At 47.1% G+C, this 22,704-nt stretch overlaps 1 protein-coding gene across 4 annotated transcripts in view; it reads left to right on the forward strand.

The window, feature by feature from the left end:
- NEK7 (NIMA related kinase 7) overlaps positions 1 to 22,704 on the forward strand; it is a 133,627-nt gene that overhangs the window by 52,115 nt on the left and 58,808 nt on the right. For 2 of the 4 annotated variants that reach the window (XM_052653725.1, XM_052653724.1), the window contains exons 3-4: positions 14,914 to 15,054; positions 21,396 to 21,458. In XM_052653725.1, the coding sequence (XP_052509685.1) occupies positions 14,914 to 15,054; positions 21,396 to 21,458 (204 nt within the window). The remainder of the gene's footprint in view (positions 1 to 14,913; positions 15,055 to 21,395; positions 21,459 to 22,704) is intronic. The other 2 variants (XM_052653726.1, XM_052653727.1) reach the window with 1 other exon arrangement.

Consider the following 22,704-nt stretch of genomic DNA (forward strand, 5'->3'; position numbering starts at 1 on the left):
AAAAGAGACGCTTAAGAGCTTTAGGAAGGCCAGCATTTTGATTTCAAGAGGATTGTTTTTTCACATCTACCATCTGTAGCTTATATTACGGTCATAAAATATCCAAGATCATGGTATGCAGTTTCTACTAGATGCAGCCGTATCTTCATGCCAGTTTTACACACACACACACACAGACACACACGGATATTACTGTTTTGTATATTGTTTCTGTGCAGACGGTAAAAGCAGCGCTTCTGAAATTAGGCAGTTGTGTCATGATTTTGAAATTCTGTTTTGAACAGCTCCAAATTCCAAAGGAAAGGAAAAGGAGCACTTTGATTTTTGTTGCTGCTGACTCACCAGCCAGGAGGCGCGGTTTCCTGGGACCCATGGCTGCCACGCAGCACGAGTCTAAAGCTGCGTCCGTGGCTCTGTGTCTCTTTGACACGGTTCCCTTCATCCTGCCTCTGCCCCCCGGTGGGCAGAGGTACCCCCACTCTCCTGGGAAATAGGCCGGTGCCGCCCATGCAGGCGGGGGGTGGCAGGGGGACCCTTGTCTCTGCACCCAGACCGATGGTGGGAGATTACCTGACAAGAGTTCACGAGCATTACTGCTGATTAAGTCTTTGAAAAATGTGAATGCTCTCAGGAGCAGGGTTTTAAAAAGCTGGCAAAGGACAGCTTCTGCTCCGGGTTGACAGCCTCCTTTTGTTTTGTTCCACACCATTGGCCCGAACAACAGGGTGATGAGGCAGCACGCGGTTAGCTGAGCGGCTCCTTCTCTGTTGTGATCCTAACACGCGTCTGCACAGAAACAGGGAACCGAGGAAGTCAGGTTTCTCAGTGTCAGGCACCCACTCCCTGTATGATGACATGCGATGTATATTCTCCGTGTGTCTTTCTTTTTCTTGTTCTGAGATGAGTACTCTGACCCTGCAGTGCGTACTGTGTGGTCTCATTTTTAGTGCCGTATGAGTTCCTTTTTTTCCCATGCTCTAGGATGTGAGATTTATGTATCTCTATTAATATTTTTTGTTGTCATTATTGTCATTCACTGAACTCAGGGAATTTTTTTTTTTCTGTCACCTTCCGTTTCCTTCCTGTTTTCCTTCTTTGACTCCTTCCACTAAAGTCTCAAAAGTACTGACAGGATATTTTGACTAGAGTTGCACACTGGTATGTTCACGTTGCTTTTGGACTCTTGTTTTTGGAACAACAAATTTATTATAGCTTAATTAAAAAAAAGCTGCAGACTGTATCATTGATGGTGACACAGAAATGGCAAGATATTTACATTTTAGTATGAGGCTGATTTTAAACGATGGAAGTCTGCAGCTAACATTTTGTGACTATTTTGATTTCTGGTCATTGAAGAGCACTCTGCTTTGCCTTCACTTTTTATCATAAAGTTAAATATGAAACAGTTATAATCAGAGCACAATTTTAAGAATTCCTGGGTGTGTCTAGAGGGTGGATTTATTTTAATTATGATCATCACCAGGACTTAGGTCATACTTACTGTTTGTAAACTTGAAGATGTTACTGTTTGTAACCCTTTGGCTCCCTGTGAAGGCGGGAAAGCATCCCAGGGGTACAGATAGGAAGAGGGGCCTTCCTCATTCTGGTTGCTGGGAAGGTACGAGCGTCTTGTCTGGGACTAGCCAGAAAGCGGTGAGGTTGGCCGGCCGTCACTTTAAGCTTCCTGGCTGGAACAGGCCTCTTTGCCCCAAGGCCGCTGTTTCCTGGCATCCTTTCCCCTGGAGGCTGCTGGTTCTCTGATGATATTAATAATAAGCTGTGCACCATGAGAGTCTGGGGTCAGGGGCCACCTCTCCATCCACAGAGCCTCTTCCAGCCCGTGACTTCTCCTTGTTTTTGGGGTGATGGGGGTAAGACCTGCTTCCTCGAGGCTCCGCCTCCCAAAGGAAGGGTGCTCACCTTCCTTGTTGCTGTTGTCTCCCAACCTCCTTTTGAGCCCTCACACTAGCTGGACGCTTGACCCCCAGCCCCCACCTTCCTTCTCAGCATCATCTGGCTTTTGTCCAGGACAGAAGCCCTGCTGCTGAGAGAGTTCTTCCAAGAGCACCCACCCTGCGCTGAACCCCGTGAACATGTGTTTCAGCTACAGTAAGTCCCCGACACACGAACGAGTTCTGTTCCAAGGATGTGTTCATAAGTCCAACAAAGTTAGCTTGGGTACCCAACCAACAGTCACCGATATAGTACTGCACTTACTGGGTCTATAATACTTTCCAGGCCAATAATGTATAAACACCAAACACAGAAAGTAGAGGAACCGGTTCTAACCTGACGGTACAGTAGCGCAGCACAGCAGCTGGCACGGGGCTGGCACCCAGTGGACAGGCGGGAGGGGCCCCCGACGGAGGAGGGAGCGGGTGGGAGGCGGGGGAGCCGCAGGGCGGTCAGTGACGGGCGACGGCCGGGCAGGCTGCGATGCTGCTCGCGCCTGACGTCCACGGCACAGGTTCTGCGTCCTCACTGGAACTAGAGGCAGGGTCTCATCTTGGAAAGTTTGCAACTTGAAGTTCGTGTGTAGGGGCCTTGCTGCATTCCTGACACCAGCCATAGGAGGTATTATCAGTCGCACTTCACAAGCGAAGAGACCGAGGCTCAGACCGGTGATCTGACTCGCCCTTGGTCATTTAGCCAGTAAGCAGGGCGGCTGGGATTGAAGCCGGGTCTGCCTCCCCCTTTGGTTTCACAGAAGCAGCGTCTCACCTGTCTCTTGGCCAGTCTGATCTCAGTCGCTGTGACTCTTGATGTTTTCATAGTTCCCGCAAGCTCCTACTTTCACGATGGCTTGCATTGCCTTCTGCCCAAGGCTGTCCTTTTGCCTGTGACTGTTAGCACCGTCCCTCTCGCTCTGCAGTCAGGTGAATCACGTATTTTATATGCAGGCCGTTTTCACATTGTCTTGACTTTACTCCTTAAGTGCCTCTGGAATCTGCTAGTTCTCTGCCTCCCGACTGTGCCTCCTGCCGCCTTTTGCCTGGATTATTGTGGAACCTTCGGAACCAGTCTCTTTTCCTCTCATTTTGCCATTTCTAGTTCAGTCTTCACACTGTAGCAAGAATCATCTTTCCAAAGTGTATGTTTTATCATCATTACTTCTTGTTGTTGCTTAGTCACTGAGTCGTGTCTGACAATTTGCAGCCCCATGGACTGCAGCCCGCCAGGCTCCTCTGTCCATGGGGCTTCCCAGGCAAGAATATTGGAGTGGGTTGCCATGCCTCCTCCAGGAGATCTTCCCGATCCAGGATTGAGCCCGCCGCTCCTGTGTTACAGATGGATCCTTCACCACTGAGCCACACGTCCAAGAAACGGTGATTCCTGGGCTTGAGGAAGGGCTCTGCGTTTTCTTGTGCGATGCAGAGGGTCTCACGTCATGGGGCTCCCTTTTCTTCTCCAGCTGCATGTTGTGTCGTTCCCTGTTTTGGACACAGATTCAGTCATATCTCGCTTATACTGAGCTCTCTTTCAACTCCATATTTCAGGTACTTTGATCAGTCTCAGGAGCTGTTCAAGGAGATTTAGTCCCTAATGGGCTGTAATCAGGACTTTCCTGGTGGCTCAGAGGTTAAAGTGTCTGCCTGGAATGCAGGAGACCAGGGTTCGATCCCTGGGTCGGGAAGATCCCCTGGAGAAGGAAATGGCAACCCACTCCAGTACTCTTGCCTGGAGAATTCCATGGAGGGAGGAGCCTGGTAGGCTACAGTGGACTGTAATCAGCATAAAGGCTCATTATAATGTATGTGAGCTACATGGCAGAGGTCATAAGAAGAGTGTTATCCTAGAGGAAGCATGTAATTTGGAAGACAGCAGAAAGATTACTCTCAGGGAAATAATGACTACTGGGTAGTTTCCTACACTGATATGCTTCTAATAAATAAGAATGTACTATGCCAGCTGTGCACTGTTCACTTCTGCAGACCATACTTTATATGAATGAGTAGGTCATGGGTATCCAGATATTTGTTGGATGAATGAATTAATCTCTAAATGAAAGCTTAATTTTGATCAGCCTAATTATCTTAATATTATATGGATTTTACTTATTGAAAGCTACTTTAGGAAAAGACTTGGTAATGTAGACTAAAAAGAACGCTGTCAAATGAGAAGTGACATCAGAATATTTAAAGCTTGATTGAGTTTTGAATTTAGATTGGTTGTTCATACTTAATGTATTTAGGGCTAGATGTTTCTCAGCTTTTAAAGGAAATCCTTGAGAAATTTAGATGATTTTTAAAAGAATGGGAATACAGTAAGGGTTCTCCCATCTGCTGTCTTAGACATTTCTGTTTGAATAGTCTGATGTGTTCAAAGATGATGTTGTTTGGTTGCTAAGTCATGTCTGACTCTTTGTGACTCCATGGACTGCAGCACACCAGGCTCCTCTGTCCTCCACCATCTCCCAGAGTTTACTTAAATTCATGGCCACTGAATCGGTGGTGCTGTCTAGCCATCTCATCCTCTGCTGCCCTCTTCTCCTCCTGCCCTCAATCTTTCCCAGCATCAGAGTCTTTTCCAATGAGTCAATTCTTCGCATGAGGTGACCAAAGTATTGGAGTTTCAGCTTTGGCATCATTCCTTCCAAAGAAATCCCAGGGTTGATCTCCTTCAGAATGGACTGGTTGGATCTCCTTGCAGTCTAAGGGGCTCTCAAGAGTCTTCTCCAACACCACAGTTCAAAAGCATCAATTCTTCGGCGCTCAGCCTTCTTCACAGTCCAACCCTCACATCCATACATGACCACTGGAAAAACCGTAGCCTTGACTAGACGGACCTTTGTTGGCAAAGTAATATCTCTGCTTTTCAATATGCTATCTAGGTTGGTCATAACTTTCCTTCCAAGGAGTAAGTGTCTTTTAATTTCATGGCTGCAGTCACCATCTGCAGTGATTTTGGAGCCCCCCCAAAATAAAGTCTGCCACTGTTTCCACTGTTTCCCCATCTATTTCCTATGAAGTGGTGGGACCAGATGATACATTAATCAAAATAGTTTCCCAATTCTATTTGGAACTGCATTCAGAGCCTGAAATGTAGTTTTAATAAAATCAGTGATGAAAATGATTCCATTTTTGAGGATGAATTTGATATTTGGAATATTTAGAAATCCTTTGGAGCCAAGCTTGTACTTGGTGGAAAAACTAGTCTTGGTATTCTTCTTTCGATCAGAAGAAGATCTCTTCTTAAGTGAGACCAGTAGTTTTCATGATTCACAAACTGATTACAGTCCAAGGAGGGATTTCAAATGGATTTTCAGTATCAGAAGCCTTTCTGGAAATAAGTCCACATGCTCCCATTGTGCCCGTTTGAAGGGCAACGTTGAATGTATAGAATCTAGTATATTTGTTAGAAATCAGTTGTATCATTTTACAATTAAGATTCCTTTACATTTTGTCTCCCTTTATACCATTATGTGATTCTCACCGTACCTGTGGGTATGCTTCACACAGCTCTCTCATGAAGTGTTCATAAAACAAATGTTACCCTGATTTTGAAGTTTTGATGAGTACTTCTTTTTCCAGGAACTCTTGTATGAACTGCATTTAATTATGCCTTCTTTTCCTCCCTTGACCGGATCTCGTTCAGTGCAGAACAGTGGGGTGGAAGAGGAGGACTTCCTAGGAGAGTTCTGATGGGGTACCCAGTAGGGGGTCGGGAGCACACGGGATCAGTGAACGCCCACCCCAGCTCCCAGCTAAGGGGAGGAGGAGGCGGGATGCGGGGCTGCGTGGCCCCATGATGAGCGCAGCGAACAGAAAGGGCTGAGCTCGGCGCCGCGCGGACCCCAGCGTTTACGGGGGTCCCGTCTGAGGGACCAGGAGGACACGGGAGGGCTGGACGTTTAGCAGGGTGGCTTAGGGCCTGAGCCCTGACGTTGCACTGCCTCGAGTAAGGGCTTGGCTACCCCCACTTCTTGGCTGCGTGCTGGAGGGCAGATTGCTGAACACCTACGCCTCGCTCTTCCGCCCTGTGGGTTAGGGAGCACTAGTTTTTACGGAGCCCCGGCCGTGGAGCCCGGGTGCTGTGCCCGGCACGTGGACAGCGCTCGGAGGCGGGGACGCGTGCGGCAGAGACACGCAGCGCTCTCGGCGCACAGGTCTCTCTGCCGTGCCTGCTTCTGTGTCGTGTTCCGTCCTTTGTCACACCTGTTACCAACACACCCCAGTCAGCGACTTCCCTCCCCCGTCGACGTGCTCAAGCCCCGAGCCCATGAGCCGTCCTTGGCGTCCCTCGCCCCTCGCCCTCGAGTTCAGCTCCCGCGGTCCGAGCCCTTGGGGTCCACCTGGGGGTCGCGTCCCGGCCCGCCCGCAGCGCGCGCCTCGCTGTCACCGTCCGGTCCAGCCAGGCCTTCCGTGCTCTCCCCGCTCTCCCCCTCTCTGGCTCTCCTCCTCTCCCTGCCTCTCTCCGCGCAGGGTCAGGGTCCTGAGTTCCGAGCCTCTCTGCTGCAGACCCACAGCCCACACCCATGCTCTCAGCGTGCTCACCTCTGACCCCGGTCCTTACCCGCGACCCCAGTGTTCACCACCCTCCAGCCAGTGTTTTTCCGACACACCTAGCTCCTTGCTCCCTGAAGGTGTTTCCCAGGGCTGCTTTCCAGCACTTTCTTTTCCTTCTGGTCTTTTAATCTCAACCAAAGTGTCACCACCTCCGTGGGGGTCATCCTAGTATCACCCAATCCAAAATAACCATCATTTATTTCCTATTATATCACTCTTTTATTTCTCTGCATAGTACCTAAATATTAGATATTAATCTTGCTGCTGCTGCTGCTGCTGCTGCTAAGTCGCTTCAGTTATGTCCGACCCTGTGCCACCCCCTAGACGGCAGCCCACCAGGCTCCTCTGTCCCTGGGATTCTCCGGGCAAGAACACTGGAGTGGGTTGCCATTTCCTTCTCCCAGATACTAATATTGCTTATTGCCTTTTTACTGTTTTTGGATTACATGTTTGTTTAAGTCCATCCTCTGTTAATAACTGTGAAATAAATGAATAAATTGAAGAAAACGTCTTCCATTTGTCTCTGCTGCAGTGAAAGGCTTCTGGTCGCAGTGTTGAATTTCACCAGCTGCAGCTGCTGGTGCTCACTGGGCTGGTGCCAGTATCTCTGTCCTGGTCCTGAAATGCCAGGAGAGGTAACTGGTATTTTTGGTTACATAATTTGGATATAGTAATCATCATGCTAGGTAGTATAACTAATGATGGTTAAATGATACAAATACCAAGATCTTATAAATGTTTAAATAATTGGTTGTATTTGATCACTCATTTTTCTTATGCTGTAGTGAATTCTCTCCTTTGTTTGATAAAAAGCCAGTTACAATGATTAATGGTATATCATTCCAGCTGACTTAAATCTCAGACTTTCAGTGTCTTTAGGAATAGGTTACTTTTGAAATAGCTTAACAAATTTCAGGGAGATGATTTTTCAAATGGGAAGAAGAATGACTAATTAGATTGCTGGCACCCGTGATGTTTTTGTTTTAACATGTTTTTTAAATTTCTGTTGAGGTTTATATAGAAAGTAGTGTGTAAGAGCTCTGTGTGAGATATTGTCCAAAGGGCGTTCCAGTTTGTGTAGTTGGGAGCTGAGTAATGTCTCTTTAAAGATCATCCATAGAATGAGCTTCATTGCCAAATAAAACTGAAGGGCATTTTTAAGTTTCGTTACTTTCAAATTTTGGAGACATTTAATAATATTAACATAAAGTATAATATTTGTTAGATTACACAGTTGGTAAGATGAAAATCACCAGTAAGAGATGAGTTTGCAGTAATAGTGAAAACCTTGTTAATGGTGTTAAGTATTGTTAATCCTGGCTTGTACATTAGATCGTTGATAACAGTACCTCCAGGAATTGTCAGGACAGGATTTTCTCCCTGGAGAGTCTGTCGAGGGGCTCCTCTGATTTCCCCAGAGAGAACTATTATCATCATGTTACCCTGAATTATCTTACTGCTCATTAAACGTTCTTGCCTTCAAATTTAAAAGAAATTAGAGAAATTAATTTAGTCCTGGGAAATCGTTGTTTAACGAGTTTGCACCTGTGAGAGTATGAGCCAATGGCACAACAGACTGTGTTTTATTTTGAAATGAAAAGTATTTATGTGCAGGAGGGGACTGACACGGAGAAGTTAATCCCAATTAGTCAGCATGATCTGGTGGTAGGTAATTAAAGCACATTCAGATCAACAAGAGTTTCCTTAGTGAGAATGCCGGACATTTAAGGTGTTACATAAAGCTTCCTTCACTCTCAGGTTTGATTTTTTTAGTCGTCATATGTGATTTTGAGTAATTATTTTACTTTTCTGAGATTTTAGGATTCTTTTAACTTGTGGATTCACACATCTCAGGAGATTAAACATAATTTACCACAAAAATGTAATGCACGTGCTTCCAGCGTCTGTCATAACCATGCCCTCTATTTAAGGAGTCACAGGTGTCTTACCGTTAGTAATTAAGAAATGAAATGACACCAGTAAAAACAATCAAACAGTAAGAAAAGCTGTATAAGCTTGCAGTTATATTATCCATGTTGAATAGTTACATTTTAAGACTTAATCTAAAAAAGAATCCGTTTGAAAAATGTTTTATGGAGTATGTGGTCTTTATTTCGTGATTTTGGAAGCTACTCTGTGCTGAACTAGTCATGTCCCTCAGTTTCTTTTGTCACCAAGAGCTTGCAGTTTCAAACTTGGAAGGTTTACAGGCTTTCAAGCAGTTGCTCTCTTCAGTTTGCCTGAGACTTTAAACTTGAGTGTGACCATGTTCCAGCCAGAAGCCGACTTAAAACCACACGTGGTTTTAGGTATTACCTGCTCCCTCACAGTAATTAGAAGGCCCTTGGGCAGGAAAATTTTACTTAGATATAGTGTATGTCTCCAAGGAGCCTTATATGCAAGGAATCCAGCTGTGTTCATTCATGGGTCAGGGCAAGAGCCCATGTGCTAGCTGGAGTGTCTCGCTGGAGGGCGAGCTCAGGGCTGGGCAGTGCTTGGAGACCCTAGTAGAGAGGCTGCTGGCACGCGGAAGTCTGGCTATAGATTCAAGCTTTTTGGGGCCCAGAGAAGGAGGGCCAAAGAAAAAAATCGAGGTCAGAACTAGGGAGTTTCAGCCTTGATGCCTAGACTTGGAGGAGGCTGTGAGTAGAGAGGGTCGGTGCCAGGCTGCGCCCGCGGGTGCCCCGGGGAAGGGGCATAGGTGACGGTGAGCACGTGCGTGTGCGAGGCTCTGTCCCTGGTATCACTCGCACGCCGCCCTCAGGTGGGCTCCCGCCTGCCGTGGAGGAGTGGGTACAAGGTTTGGGCAGCTGCCCAGCTGAGAAAGACACTGAGAATCAGATGTGAGGCTCCAGCCCAGCCCTGTGGAGTGACTGGCAGACCCTGTGCTTCTCTGGGGCTTTGTGAGAACCTGGCTTCCCTGGTGGCTCAGTGGTAAAGAACTCGCCTGCCGATACAGGAGACTCAGATTCAGTGCCTGGACAGGAAGATCCCCTGGAGAAGGGAATGGCAACTCATTCCAGTATTTTTGCCTGGAAAGTCCCATGGACAGAGGAGCCTGGCGGGCTACAGTGTGTGGGGTCGCCAAAGGGTCTTACGTGACTTGGTGACTAAAGCACCAGGGGATTAGCACTCAAGGCTCCTGATCTGGCAGGGGTGCAAGGCAAGTCTCGTCTCACCCGTTGGAAGCTGTTAAGGGCAGAGGGAGTTCTTTCAGCTACGTTCACCTATTTAGTAAATAGTTACTGTCTGTTTCATGTCACGCCACCTTCGTGGCATGTGGCTTCGTGGACACAGGCTTGGTTTCTGCCTTTGAGAAGCTGTGCTTGGAGGGAGAAATAGACCCATGTAAACAAATAATTAAAAGCCAATGAGATCTGGAACCCAGACCAGTGCCTGAGCTTGCACGGCTGTCTGCAGAGTTGACTGCTGCTGAAGACTGTGGGCCCAGGGCAGGGGCCTCTGAGACGGGCCGTCAGATGGGTCTCCACAGTGAGCAGAAGTGGGCCACGTGTGCAGAGCACAGGTCCCCAGAAGGCCAGGTCACTTGGACACTGTGTGTGGAGGAGTGAGCTGCTGCTGTAGGTGTAGGTGGGCTCAGTGTGTGATGGAAGAGGCAGAGTGGTGAACTTTCATAAAAGCTGAAAATCCTTTAAATGCCTCACGTTATTCCAGAAGTCATTTCGTGCGGCTCAGACACACAGCCTGGTGGTGAAGGGGCTGCAGGGCCTGAGACCCCGTTTATGCACTGCATGGAGAGTAGAGTAAGGCAGTTGCAGTGCACTTACTTGCTTTATTTTGAATCCAGTTTGCATCTCAGTATTTGCTGAGTTATTTTATTCCCCAGCATAACTCAGGTGCTAAGTTAAAAAACATGGGGAATTGGACCACATCCAAAAAAAAAAAGAAAATACAGCTCTTCCCTAAAAATAGTTCTTTACTTGCATGGGCACTGGCCTGATGATGCCATCTCTTTTATTTTAAGCACCTCACACAGTGCTGTTTACCGGGCACATAACTCATCCACATGCAGCAGGGCACCGGCCACAGCGTCCGAGAATCGCTGCCCAGGTGTGTGTCGCCTGCCCGGCCCCATAAAGGAGACCACCCCGCGCCCAGGCTGATCCTTCCGCAGGTCGTCGCAGCGTGCCCGAGCCTCGGGGCGTGGGTGTCGAGATGTGCAGCCCAGCTCCGTCTCGTGTCTGCTCCGCGCGTCTATGCCGGGCGACAGGACATGGGAGCAGATGAGACAGGCTGTCAGTCAGCCGCGCTGCCCTTTGAAGAAAGGCCACGGGGGGAAAGGGTGCCGCAAATGGGCTGTGAAGTTTACATACAGTGCCCACTGTTAAACAGATTACGTCTAATGAAGTGTCTAATGCTCAGGCCGAATCAGCCTAATCCTGGGTGGCAGCTCATCCCTCCGCTGCCAAAAAAACGCCGCCCTCTGGGCCTCACTCGCCACTCCGGCGGCCACGCGCAGGGAGGCGCCCAGCCTTAATAAACCCAGACAGTGTGTGATCTGACATGCAAATATAGGTCATTGCATATGTAAATGTGTGATTACGCGCCTGCATGCCAAAACACATTAGCTGGCCTCCGCGCTCAGCATGCGGTCATCACAGCGCCTCAGCAGCCCCTGCGCACGTTTGTCAGTTACCGCGCGGACAGGGGACGGGGTCCCTGGCAGGCTTGAAGTGCATGCAGGGCTTGCGTGGTAGCATTCCCGACGAGGAAGCCGAGTGTCCTCGCAGACCGGCACGTTTTCATCTGGAGGAGGAGCGGTCTAGATGTTTGGACGAGAGGAAGGAAACCCACCTCTTCGATGTTGCAGTCTGTCCTAGTGTGTAAATTAAAACAAACAAACAAACATTTGTTAGAAAAGCTTGGACAGTTGAAAGTCTCTCCTCGTTGAGTGAAATGAAGTTATGAAAGGTAGAAGTTGCTAATATCCACTGACTGTGTCTGAGAAGTGAGACTTCGTTAGGTTTCCTTTGTTAAGTAGGGGACAGTTCCTTGATGGGTCAGCTGGTAAAGAATCCACCTGCAATGCAGGAAACGCCAGTTCAATTCCTGGGTCAGGAAGATCCCCTGGAGAAGGGAAAGGCCACTCACTCCAGTATTTTGGCCTGGAGAATTTCATGGAGTGTATAGTCCATTGAGTCACAAAGAGTCGGAGAGGACTGAGTAACTTTCACTTCACTTTACAGTGACAGTTGTATATTCATCTCAGTGACCACAAAAAGAAATCTTATACTTGAACAGCATGGCAAGTAGTCTCTCTTTATTTTATGATTTCATTCCTATTTTTTATTTTCATTTTCGGTATGTGTGCTTCTAGTCCTATTTCTGTTTTACTCATCGAAAAGACTAAAATTGAATATACTGTGGATCATCGCATAGGGTACTGTAATATTTATTATATTGTAGGTGGCTGTATGACTAACCCTGTGCTTGGGAACTGGGGCTTGGGCATCAGCTAGCCATAGATCTGGTTTGATAACATCTGTCTGATAGGATCATCATGAGATGGCTGGATGGCATCACGGACTCGATGGGACGTGACTCTGAGTGAACTCTGGGAGATGGTGATGGACAGGGAGGCCTGGCGTGCTGCGATTCATGGGGTCGCAAAGAGTCGGACACGACTGAGCGACTGAACTGATAGGATCATCATGAGAATTGAATTACATAGCATAAAAAGTACTAATTTATAGGACTTGTTACATTATAGGTGCCAAAATGGGACCTTTTTTTTATTGTAGTAGTGTTATTATTCTATTCTGGCAGTTATTTATGGTTTATATTCACATAACGAATTTGTGAAACTTGTATTCTGATTATTTTGGATGTCTTAAAGGAAGAGTGGTATTTCTCTTATTTTGGACTTTCCAGAAGAAAGAAAAGCAATGCACAGTAACAAGTTATTGTTACTTTTCCCCTCTTTTTTGATAAACGTTGCATTTGAATGGCAGTGAAAGTCCAGCAGAATTTTACAGGTTTTTTTTGCTAGCATGATAGGTGTAGTGACATGAACAAGGTTGCATGTATTAGGGGTTAATGTAATGCCCATATGTCAAAACAGCCTTTTGCATACGTCATGGGATCATCAGCCCTAGCTAAGGTTTATTTGAGGACTAAGAGTTCAAGCTGCCTTAGTGGGTTCAGGAACCCATGCGCCCTTTGTTTGAACCAGTAGGTCTTTAATGTTCGGCCTTAATCAGGCCCCGCAAGAATGTTATGTTTACTTCGAGTCGGTCCAGAGTAGAGACGGTCCATTCAGATGGGAGCAGAGTGGTACCAGGCCAAGAAGGGTCTACTTATCGGGAATCCCGGGATCTGGAAGAGGCCCATGAGTGGCCAAAAAAAGAGAAGATGAAAAAGCACATGTGATCACTGAGCTGTTATATTTCAGTAGACTGAGATGCTGCAGGTAGAGCAGGAGTGACATGAGGCCCTGCAGAGGCAGCCTTCCCAGGGCGTGTGCAGTGGCCTCCACGCTGGACAGCGTTCAACCCCGTGGGCACGCAGCTCAGGTCTGTCCTATGGCCGGGTGATGGATGACTGAGTCTGTAAGCAAGGGACAGAAGAACTAGGACAGTGGATAGAACACATCCACCCCCAGAGGGGCCCGCGGTGGTGCCGCCTCCTGGCCCCATGATCCCACTCAGCACAGTTGAGGCCCTTTCGTGTCTCCACGTGGGCTCTTTCAGAGCAGAAACACTTCTTAGGATACATCTGTTTCCCTAGGGGCTAGTCCAGTGCCTGCTGTCTGCTGCTGCTGCTGCTCCTAAGTCACTTCAGTCATGTCCGACTCTGTGCAACCCCATAGACGGCAGCCCAACAGGCTCCGCCGCCCCTGGGATTCTCCAGGCAAGAACACTGGAGTGGGTTGCCATTTCCTTCTCCAATGCGTGAAAGTGAAACGTGAAAGTGAAGTCGCTCAGTCGTGTCCGACTCTTCGAAACCCCATGGATGGCAGCCCAACAGGCTCCTCCTTCCATGGGATTTGCCAGGCAGGAGTACTGGAGTGGGGTGCCATTGCCTTCTCTGTCTAATGAGTACTAAAAAGTGTGAGTTTCAAAAAGAAATGACTTTTCCCACGAACAGCAAAAAATATATTGTTTAAAAGATATTTATGTACTAAGTGACAGAAAGAAAGACAGACAATGAAGTCGCTCAGTTGTGTCCGACTCTGCGATCCTGTGGACTGTAGCCTACCAGGCTCCTTTGTCCATGGGATTTTCCAGGCAGGAACACTGGAGTGGGTTGCCATTCCTTCTCCAAGTGACAGAGGCCAATCTGAAAGGCTACATACTGTATGATTCTAACTATGTGATATTCTGGAAAAAGCAGAACTATGGGTCCAGTGAAAAGATTGGTGGCTGCTAGGTGTTGGTGGGGAGCGAGGATTGAACAGGCAGAGAACAGAGGGGTTTTGGGGCAGGGAAAATATACTATGATGCTAAAATTCTGGGGAGCTTCCCAGGTGGCTCAGGGGTAGAAGAATCCACCTGCCAATGCAGGAGATGCAGGTTCAGTCCCAGGATTGAGAAAACCCCCGGGAGAAGGGAATGACACCCCACTCCAAGCCCATGGACAGAAGAGCCTGGTAGACTCCAGTCCATGGGGCCTCGAAGAGTTGGACACAACTAAGCGACTGAGCATGCACACAAGCACTCTGATTATGGATACAGGTTGTTGTCCATTTGTCCACGCCCATAGAATGTGCTGGCAAAGACTGAAGGGGGAGGAGAAGGGGAGGACAGAGGACGAGATGGCTGGATGGCATCACCGACTCAGTGGACATGGGTTTGAGTAAGCTCCAGGAGTTGGTGATGGACAGGGAGGCCTGGCGTGCTGCAGTCCACGGGGTCACAAAGAGTCGGACACGACTGAGCGACTGAGCGACTGAACTGAGAGTATCCAGCAGTAAGGGTGAGCCCCAGTGTTAACTGTAGACTTTGGGTGACAGTGACTTGTCCGTGTAGGTTCAGTGGTGACCAGGGTCCGGCTCTGATGGGGTGTTGATAATGAGAAAAGCAGTGCCCGGGTGAGGGTGGGGGTGTACCGGGAACCTCTCTACTTTCCTCTTAATATTCTGCTTTTAAAAACTTAGGTCTTTAAAAAAAAATGTAATGATAAGGTGGTAGACTTGCTGCCCCTGGAATTGTTCTTTGCAGAAGTTAAGTATCATCAGAAAGCTTAAAAGGTTTTCATGTGCTAGTTGGCAGGTTGACTGAGTGAATGTGTGTGTTGGTTTTTATATAATATGAATAGTTTGATAAATACCTGTCAAACAAATGACTGTCTGCAGGTTTACCATAGAAATCACCTACATAAGTGAAGACAATTGACAGTTGTGTGCATATTGTGTGATTGAAAACTTTCCTGACTTTTTTAATTACAGAAGGCCTTACGACCGGATATGGGCTATAATACATTAGCCAACTTTCGAATAGAGAAGAAAATCGGTCGCGGGCAATTTAGCGAAGTTTATAGGGCAGCCTGTCTCTTGGATGGAGTACCAGTAGCTTTAAAAAAAGTGCAGGTAAGATGACTTTAATTCTATAAATCCATGTAAAATTATATGCTGTGAATAATAAATAGAGAAAAGTATGTCCTGAACGATTGGGTCACGACAGTCTCGAGTTGAGAATGATGGGAAAGAGTAAAGATTGTCCTGTAAATGCTTGCATTAAGTGCTGTGTATGGTGGAAATCACTTTTTAGTTGTAAGGCTACTTTTAAAATTGAGCTGGCTCTGTTCACGCAGATCAGTCATGGCTGGGACGGTCTTAGAAAAGCTTTCGCAGCTCTTGGTTTTCAGAGGCAGATTGGAGTTGTCCCCACGGCTCCTAGCTGGGTGTGTGGCTGCACGTTGTAGCCTCAGCTGCAGGCCTCGAGCACGGAAACCTGGCTCACGGAATGCACCGCCTGAAGCGAGGACTCGGCGGGCACACTCTGGGGCGGGTCTCAGAGACCAGGCTGGAAAACCAGCCTGGCAGTAAAAGACAAAAAACCAAGGTGAACTTTATCTACTGGAGGAGATGAGAAATGAGATAGGTGAACGTAGGCAATTGCTGTCCCGCTTACCATGCCCACTCTGTGCTGGCATCGGCCCTGTCCTCCTGCCCTGGCTGTGTGCGGGCTCCTCAGGCGCCCGGGTCTGCCCAGCTCCCCTGGCCCAGGTCTGCCCCGATGGGCCCACTGCCTCCCCTCTGGAGCGCTCTCACCTTTCTGCCTCAGTGTGTGTTTGCCGTCCTGCAGTATAACTTCTCTTTTCAGGGAGAAGGTCGTTCTTGTTGACACTCACCTGTAGACTTGCTGTTTTATTCTGCTACCTGGTGGTGTTTTCTGTCGAGTCCTGTGAAACCTCAGTGTCCTCTTCCTCTTACTATTTAATTTCATGAAGGATCAGTGTCCTTGCAGCAGCCATCACCAGCAGAGGTGAACAGTTTTCCCTTGTACAGTAAATGTTTATGAAAGTGTTTACAGGACACGCATGTCAGAGGTCAAGACTGGAACAGATGCCCTCATACCCACCACATGGCTCAGACACATCCATTACTCCCTTCCCTCGCAGGTCACCACGTCCTGAATTTTCTGTGTATCATTCCTTTGCTTTTCTCTAGAGTTTTATCCACATCGGTGTAAATTCTGAATGAATCCGTTGTTTGCTTCTGCATTTGTGAATTAAATATTGCCACGTGTTGGTGTGTGGCTACGCTCTCATCTTTACACGTACAGTAGTCAGGGTGTGGACCTGCATGTTCGTGTGTAGCATTACCTGTCGTGTGTGGAGTGTCCTGTTCTTGCGTGCTACTGGTTTCGGGTGTGTACGGTTGTGTGCTGTTGCAGTATTTCTGTCACGTTCATGTCAGGTCCTGTGTGTCTCCTGGCGCACACATGCAGGAATCTCCCTTTTGTTTGTGCCTAGGATGGAAGCAATGAGCCTTCCTCTCTGCTTTGTTGAGTTGCAATTGGGACCTCTTCTAGCTTAAGCATAACTCCCTATATACGCAAGAGAGGAATGATGCTGCGAAGATATTCTTAGCTTATGTAATTAGGGAACAGTTATCTTAAACCTTTACAAGAAGAAATATATTTGCATTTCAGACATGTTGTTGATTTTTGTGGTATATTGCACTTGTGCTGAACAAGAGAGACCAGGGTTCTTCCTTTTTAATAAGCCACCTCTGCAGCTTAGTATGAAAATGTTTTAAAATACCATTGACCAGACTCCTTTCCTGTCTGAAGAATCCTAGCCTCTCTTCAGAAACTTCACCAGGAACCAGACATTGGATTTCCTCCTGCAGTTTGTTATTTTAAGGCTTCTTGCTGGTCTGAAGGGCTGCGTCACTGTTTCCAGCTAATTCAGGACCCTTCCTGGAGGAGTCCCTGTGTTGAAATGTTGCATCTATAATTCATTGCTCTGCTCACAGATATTTCATGAGACTCTGCAGGAGCAGTGTCCAGCCTCCTCCGAGTCGTTCTCCAGGCGCTTCTGTGCTTTGTCCGCGTGTCAGGTTTCAGTTGGCCGTGACGGGCTTGCTGGAAGCCCCGGTGACTTTCCTGGATGTCTGCCTGGTACCTGCGTGTGCAAGGGAGGGAGTGTGTGCTGAGTGCACCTTCCTTCTCGAAATCATACAGGGATCGGGAGCCTGCGGTGGTGACAAGACTATCGGGTCTTTTGGAGAATTCGCCCCATCCCGTCACGGTTTGTTCGCCACCGTTAAGGTGCTCCTTAACTGGGGGGCACGGGCTGGCCTTGCTGCCCTGCCTCCTGGCCTCCCTTCCTGCTGCTCCTCCAGTGGGAGTGGGCATCTGGTGTTCAGTGGTTAGTGCCAAAGGCTTTGAGAACCAAGATGAACAAAATAATAGGACTCAGGGATCCCAGTGCAAGTGCAGCCAAGACAGTGAGAGAGGAACCACGCGGGAGCAGCCTTGAGGAGCCCAGAGTGACAGGGAGGTTGAGAAAGTCTTCCCGGGGCACTTGGCCTGCGTCTTAGAACCGCAGTTGTATCGGAAGATCAGCAGCCAGTTGTTTTGATCTGGTCCGTGCAATGTCTAGTTATACTTAGCTCATCCATTGTTTGGTCATTAATTCTTGTCTGACTCTTTGAGAACCTGTGGACTGTAGGCCACCAGGTTCCTCTTGTTCATGGGATTCTCTAGGCAAGAATACTGGAGTGACTTGCCATGCCCTTCTCCAGGGGATCTTCCCAGCTCAGGCATCAACCTGGGTCTCCTGCATTGCAGGCAGATTCTTTACCATCTGAACCACCAGGGATGCCCCATATTTGCTTATATTTAATAGCTATTTTAAAGCATTCATCGAGAAAATCAGTTGCAAGTCAAATTTTCCATAATTCAAGCTTTTAAAAAACTATCCCTTTTTAAAGCATGTTATTGCTTTTCTACCTGTGTTAATTTTCGATTCTCCATTCTGCATATTTTGCATGCAGTCCTAATTGCAATTAGGATTTTCATGCATTTAAAAATTTATGGATAGTTTCTTTTGTAATGCATGCAGTGATTCTAATATATTTCTAACCCTTTATGGCCATATATGCAGTCTCTTTCAGAGTTCACTGTGATTATGGAATTTATCCCAGTTAAATATTTGGCTCCATCTTTGTCCCTAGTCTTCCAGTCTGCAGGACCTCTTTTTTTTTTTTCCTTTGTACAGTGTGTTCTCAGCCCCTTGCTCTTGTTTTCCTGTGCAGCTCCCAGCACCTCCTTGTTCCTGCCGAGACCAGGAATCCTGGTTTCTCCCCAGGCCAGCCACCGGCACCTGGTCGGTCTGCTTAGTCCAGGCCCTCACTGCGCTCCGGGGGTTCTGTCTCAGGCGTCCACATCCCCTCTCCTGTCTCCCCTGCTTGTCTCTGACTTCACCCTGACCACGGCACACTGGCCCACATCCCCTAGACCTCTTACTTCAGGTCTGACCTCAGTTGTCTGGTAATGTTCCTTGGACCTTTGTCAGCTATGAGAGCAACGTGGATGTTTCCGTTTCAGAATCGCGCCGTCTTGCTCAGCCCCGGGCAGGGTTTCTCTTCCCGTGTTTCTTCATTTCCGCTTTCACCCGGAGTCCCTGTTCCATGCCCACAGCCCCGAGGGGCACTGCTCGCCTCTCTCTGGAGATGTACTCTCTTGCACGTCCTACTTGGATGTATTTTAGCCACAGGATAAGCAGAACCAAACCAGCAGGCGTGCATGACTACAGTGCTGGCGGTGGACGGGCCTTAGCCGGCGTGTGCCCTCAAGCTCAGCGGAAAGTGCCCACCTTGCTACGCGTCCGCGCTTTCCCGTCGTGGCCGCTCTCACTCCCCTTCCCGCTGCCTGTGCTCCAGGGGGCCCCTCCTCCCTGCAGTCTCACCCCTTGCCGTCCTCCGGGGTCCCCGTGGCCGCTGCCGCTCCAGCACCCACCCCGTCTGCCTGCCCGGGCTCGGTCTCGCTCTGCCTGGGGTGCCCATCTTCCTTCCATGGCGCCTCCTCCCCCCACGCCTTTCGGGGCAGGTCTCACCCTCAGGGTTTGGCTCAGTTGCCGCCTTCCCTGACTTCCGAACGGTGGCTTCTGAACCCCTCGAAGCCCTGACTAAACTTGGCTGAGCGTCAAGCTCTCGGAAAGTCAGAACAAAGCATGGATTTCCGGTGGTACCTCTCCCAGGCTTTCTGGTTTTAAGGACGTGCGGCGTCCCCTTGGAAACAGGGGTTTCGTTTTTTTTAATAAAGGACACAGGTATCCAGTTCCTTGCCGTCCTTTGCCGGGACCTTAGGAGCCCACGAGGAAGCATTGAGGCCTGTCTCTGATGGGCCTTGGGACGTGCAGGCGCCTGCCGAGAGGGGCCGAGGGCCCTGGGGAGCCCCTGCGCCCGCTGGCCCCCGGCCCCTGCGGGTCTGGTCTCCCTGCCCTCCGAGCGCGGGCCCGCAGTTGGCGGCCGACGGCCGAGGTTCTCCCCGCGGCAGAGGAGAGGCCGCCCCCTCGGTCAGCCAGGCCGGGGCGGGTGGAGGAGAGGGGCCTGGACCCTACTGCGGGCCGGGGCTGCGAGGACGGAACCCGGGCGGAAGGGGGACCGTGCGGGCGAGGGCGGCCGGCGGGTGGGGGACCGCAGAACAGGACTCGCCACGGGCCACTCGTCCAGGCTCCCCTGGGCTCGGACTCCTGGCTGCTGCTGCTGCTAAGTCGCTTCAGTCGTGTCCGACTCTCTGCGACCCCAGAGACGGCAGCCCACCAGGCTCCCCTGTCCCTGGGATTCTCCAGGCAAGAACACTGGAGTGGGTTGCCATTTCCTTCTCCAATGCAGGAAAGTGAAAGTGAAAGTGAAGTCGCTTAGTCGTGTCCGACTCTTAGCGACCCCATGGACTGCAGGCCACCAGGCTCCTCCGTCCATGGGATTTTCCAGGCAAGAGTACTGGAGTGGGCTGCCATCGCCTTCTCCTTGGACTCCTGGCTAGGATTCCGTTTATGCAAGATTAATTTAGAGTAAGATACAACACTCTCAGACTCTCTTAGTGCTATTTTTAAGTACTTTCTTTACTCCATTCCAAGTGTTTTTCTTCTGATAGATGCCCTTTCAAGGACATTTGTGTTAAGTCACTTGAAGGCCTTTTTCTTCCTAAAGGTATAGGCGTTACCATTTTCAGTTTCATCAGTTGTGAATAATTCTGGCAAAATTTAAAGATGACAAAAGAAAACTTTTAAAATGATCCAGAGAATACCAAGAGCTTATCAGCCAATCACTTACCCTAAACACTGCTTTGCTCTTCTCAAATATAAATTTAAAAACCCACAGAAACTTGGGTAGAGCCGTGAAGATGCTTTCTAGAGACAACCCTGTAACAGTTTATGAAAATCCAGATTTTGTTTTTCCCCGTATCTGTTGTCTTTTCCTGCTCATGGAATCAGGTTTGAATCTGTGTCTGGAAATGATTTAAGCTAAAGATAAAGTTTTTATTTTTGTCTTGAAATGCTGCCTAAGAGAAAAGGAAGATAAAATTCTTTTGAACTTCCAGTGAAATGTATCTATGGCTCAATGGCTCAAAGTTTAGTTTTGCCTTAAATGAGCCAGCAGTATTTCATTCCTCACTGTTTGGAAGTCACTTTTGGTACTGAGAATTCAGTTGAAGATAGTTTAATCTGTAGTTCTAAATTAGTTTAATTATAAGTATTTTGTAAAATATGTAACCATGTAAAGCTCTTTTATTGGCATGTAGCTGTTTGATGATGTTGTGTTGCTCTCTGCTGCACAGCACGGTGACTCGGCCATATGTACACGTATATCCCTTCTCTTGGATTCCTTCCCATCTAGGTCCCTGCAGAGCACTAAGCAGAGTTCCCTGTGTGTACAGCAGGTCCTCGTTAGTTGTCTGTTTTACACATGGTAGTGTATATATGTCAATCTCAATCTCCCAGTTCATCCCAGCCCTCCCCTTTCCCCCTTGGTACCCGTGCTTTTGTTCTCTACATCTCTCTCTCTATTTCTGCCTCTATTTCTGGTATGAGATCGTCTATACCCGTTTTTTTCAGATTCCACATATATGTGTTAACATATGATGCTTGCTTTTGCTGTTAATTTTCCACATGCTTGGAACATTGAGAGATTGTTTTTTTGATTGTATATTTTAAAGCATTTTGTATTATTTATGAAATATGTAGCTGTTCTCTTTTCCCATTTTTAATCCTGACTGCCTCTGGAGGGAAAAACGTATACCCTCTAGTAGTAACGTGAGATAAATTACCTGTTGATCTCCATAGCTCCTAAATGCTAATTGGAAAGTGCACTACTAAATGTGTGTGTAATTATGTGTGAACTATTACAGTGGACTTATATGGTAGTTTGAACCATGGATTACTGTTTTATTGAGTAATACTGAATTTTATTTTTAGATATTTGATTTAATGGATGCGAAAGCACGTGCTGATTGTATCAAAGAAATAGATCTCCTTAAGGTAAATAACAAACGAAATGTTGACTGTTTTGAACATAACTGAGTGGGTTGATAAAAGTGATATTAAGATTTCACACTTCTAAGGAAAACTGTTTTTGAGATGTAGCTTATGCCACACTGAATTCAAACAATGTATAAATTTGCAATCAGTATATTGCCTTTTGGATTCATTGTACACTAACTTAATTGGAATGTTTGGTAGGATTAACTCCCTCCCCCATTTCAAACTAGAAATAGACATAAACATAAAATGTGGAAGAAATTTTTTTCTTGACCATCCCAATTAGACATATTCTAAATGTTAGATAATGCAAATGCATATTTGGTGTGATATATTGAGAATGTGAGCTGATCCAAGGGGTTCACATTATAAAAATAATACTTCCATATCTTTTTTTCCACATTTAGAAAGGGTGGTGTAAAGTCAGTTTGTCGCCCACTCAGAGAATAGGTCTGAGGTTTGAGTTACCTTCACATGCATTTGTTACAGTGAAATTTCTTTTGAGGAATGCTGTGGCTTATGTTGTATTTTTAACTTTCAAATAAAGCTTGGATGATGTTTATCCTGTCCATTTTTGTTTGTGCCTGAAATAAATCAGATTTATTAAAAAAGATAAAAAGCAAGCTCAAAATAAGCCATGCTTCCCACTGTTCTACTTATTGTAGTTATTTCCTGGGACAAGAGGTGACTGCTTTAACAAACCTTTGTTAGAGAAATAATGTATCATCACAGAGAATGTGGGAGGGAAACCTATCTTCTATAAGTAGGAAGAAGAGAAGAAAGGCCTGTGTATACTCTGGGATAATTCATGAATAATTTTCTTTGAGAAATGATTTGTCTTATGTTACCTTGGTTAAAGATTGAACGAAAAGATTGTTAGAAAAGATTGTAAATGTGTGTAGACTAATGTATATGTTTCTACAAGGTGAATTTTTTAAAGATAATTTAATAATCAGCCTCACAGATAGGTTCAGAGTGTTTGTAGTATTTGATATAAAGGCAATATTTAGATATAGTAGATGTCAGATTTTTATCACTGGCTGAAGTTATACTAGGATCAGCCTTCAAAATAAAAAGGGAAAGTGCACTTACCATTTAGAAGGATATAATTTTTAATAATTGGCTATTTAATTTGGTCATTCATTTATATGCATAGTTTATATATTCATTGGGCATAGCAGAACTTTTAAAAATTTTAATGTACTCTGATTTCTAAGAATATTACTAAAAAATAATTGTTGTGTAG

Source organism: Budorcas taxicolor, chromosome 16 (assembly GCF_023091745.1).
Source record: "Budorcas taxicolor isolate Tak-1 chromosome 16, Takin1.1, whole genome shotgun sequence".
NCBI lineage: Eukaryota > Metazoa > Chordata > Mammalia > Artiodactyla > Bovidae > Budorcas > Budorcas taxicolor.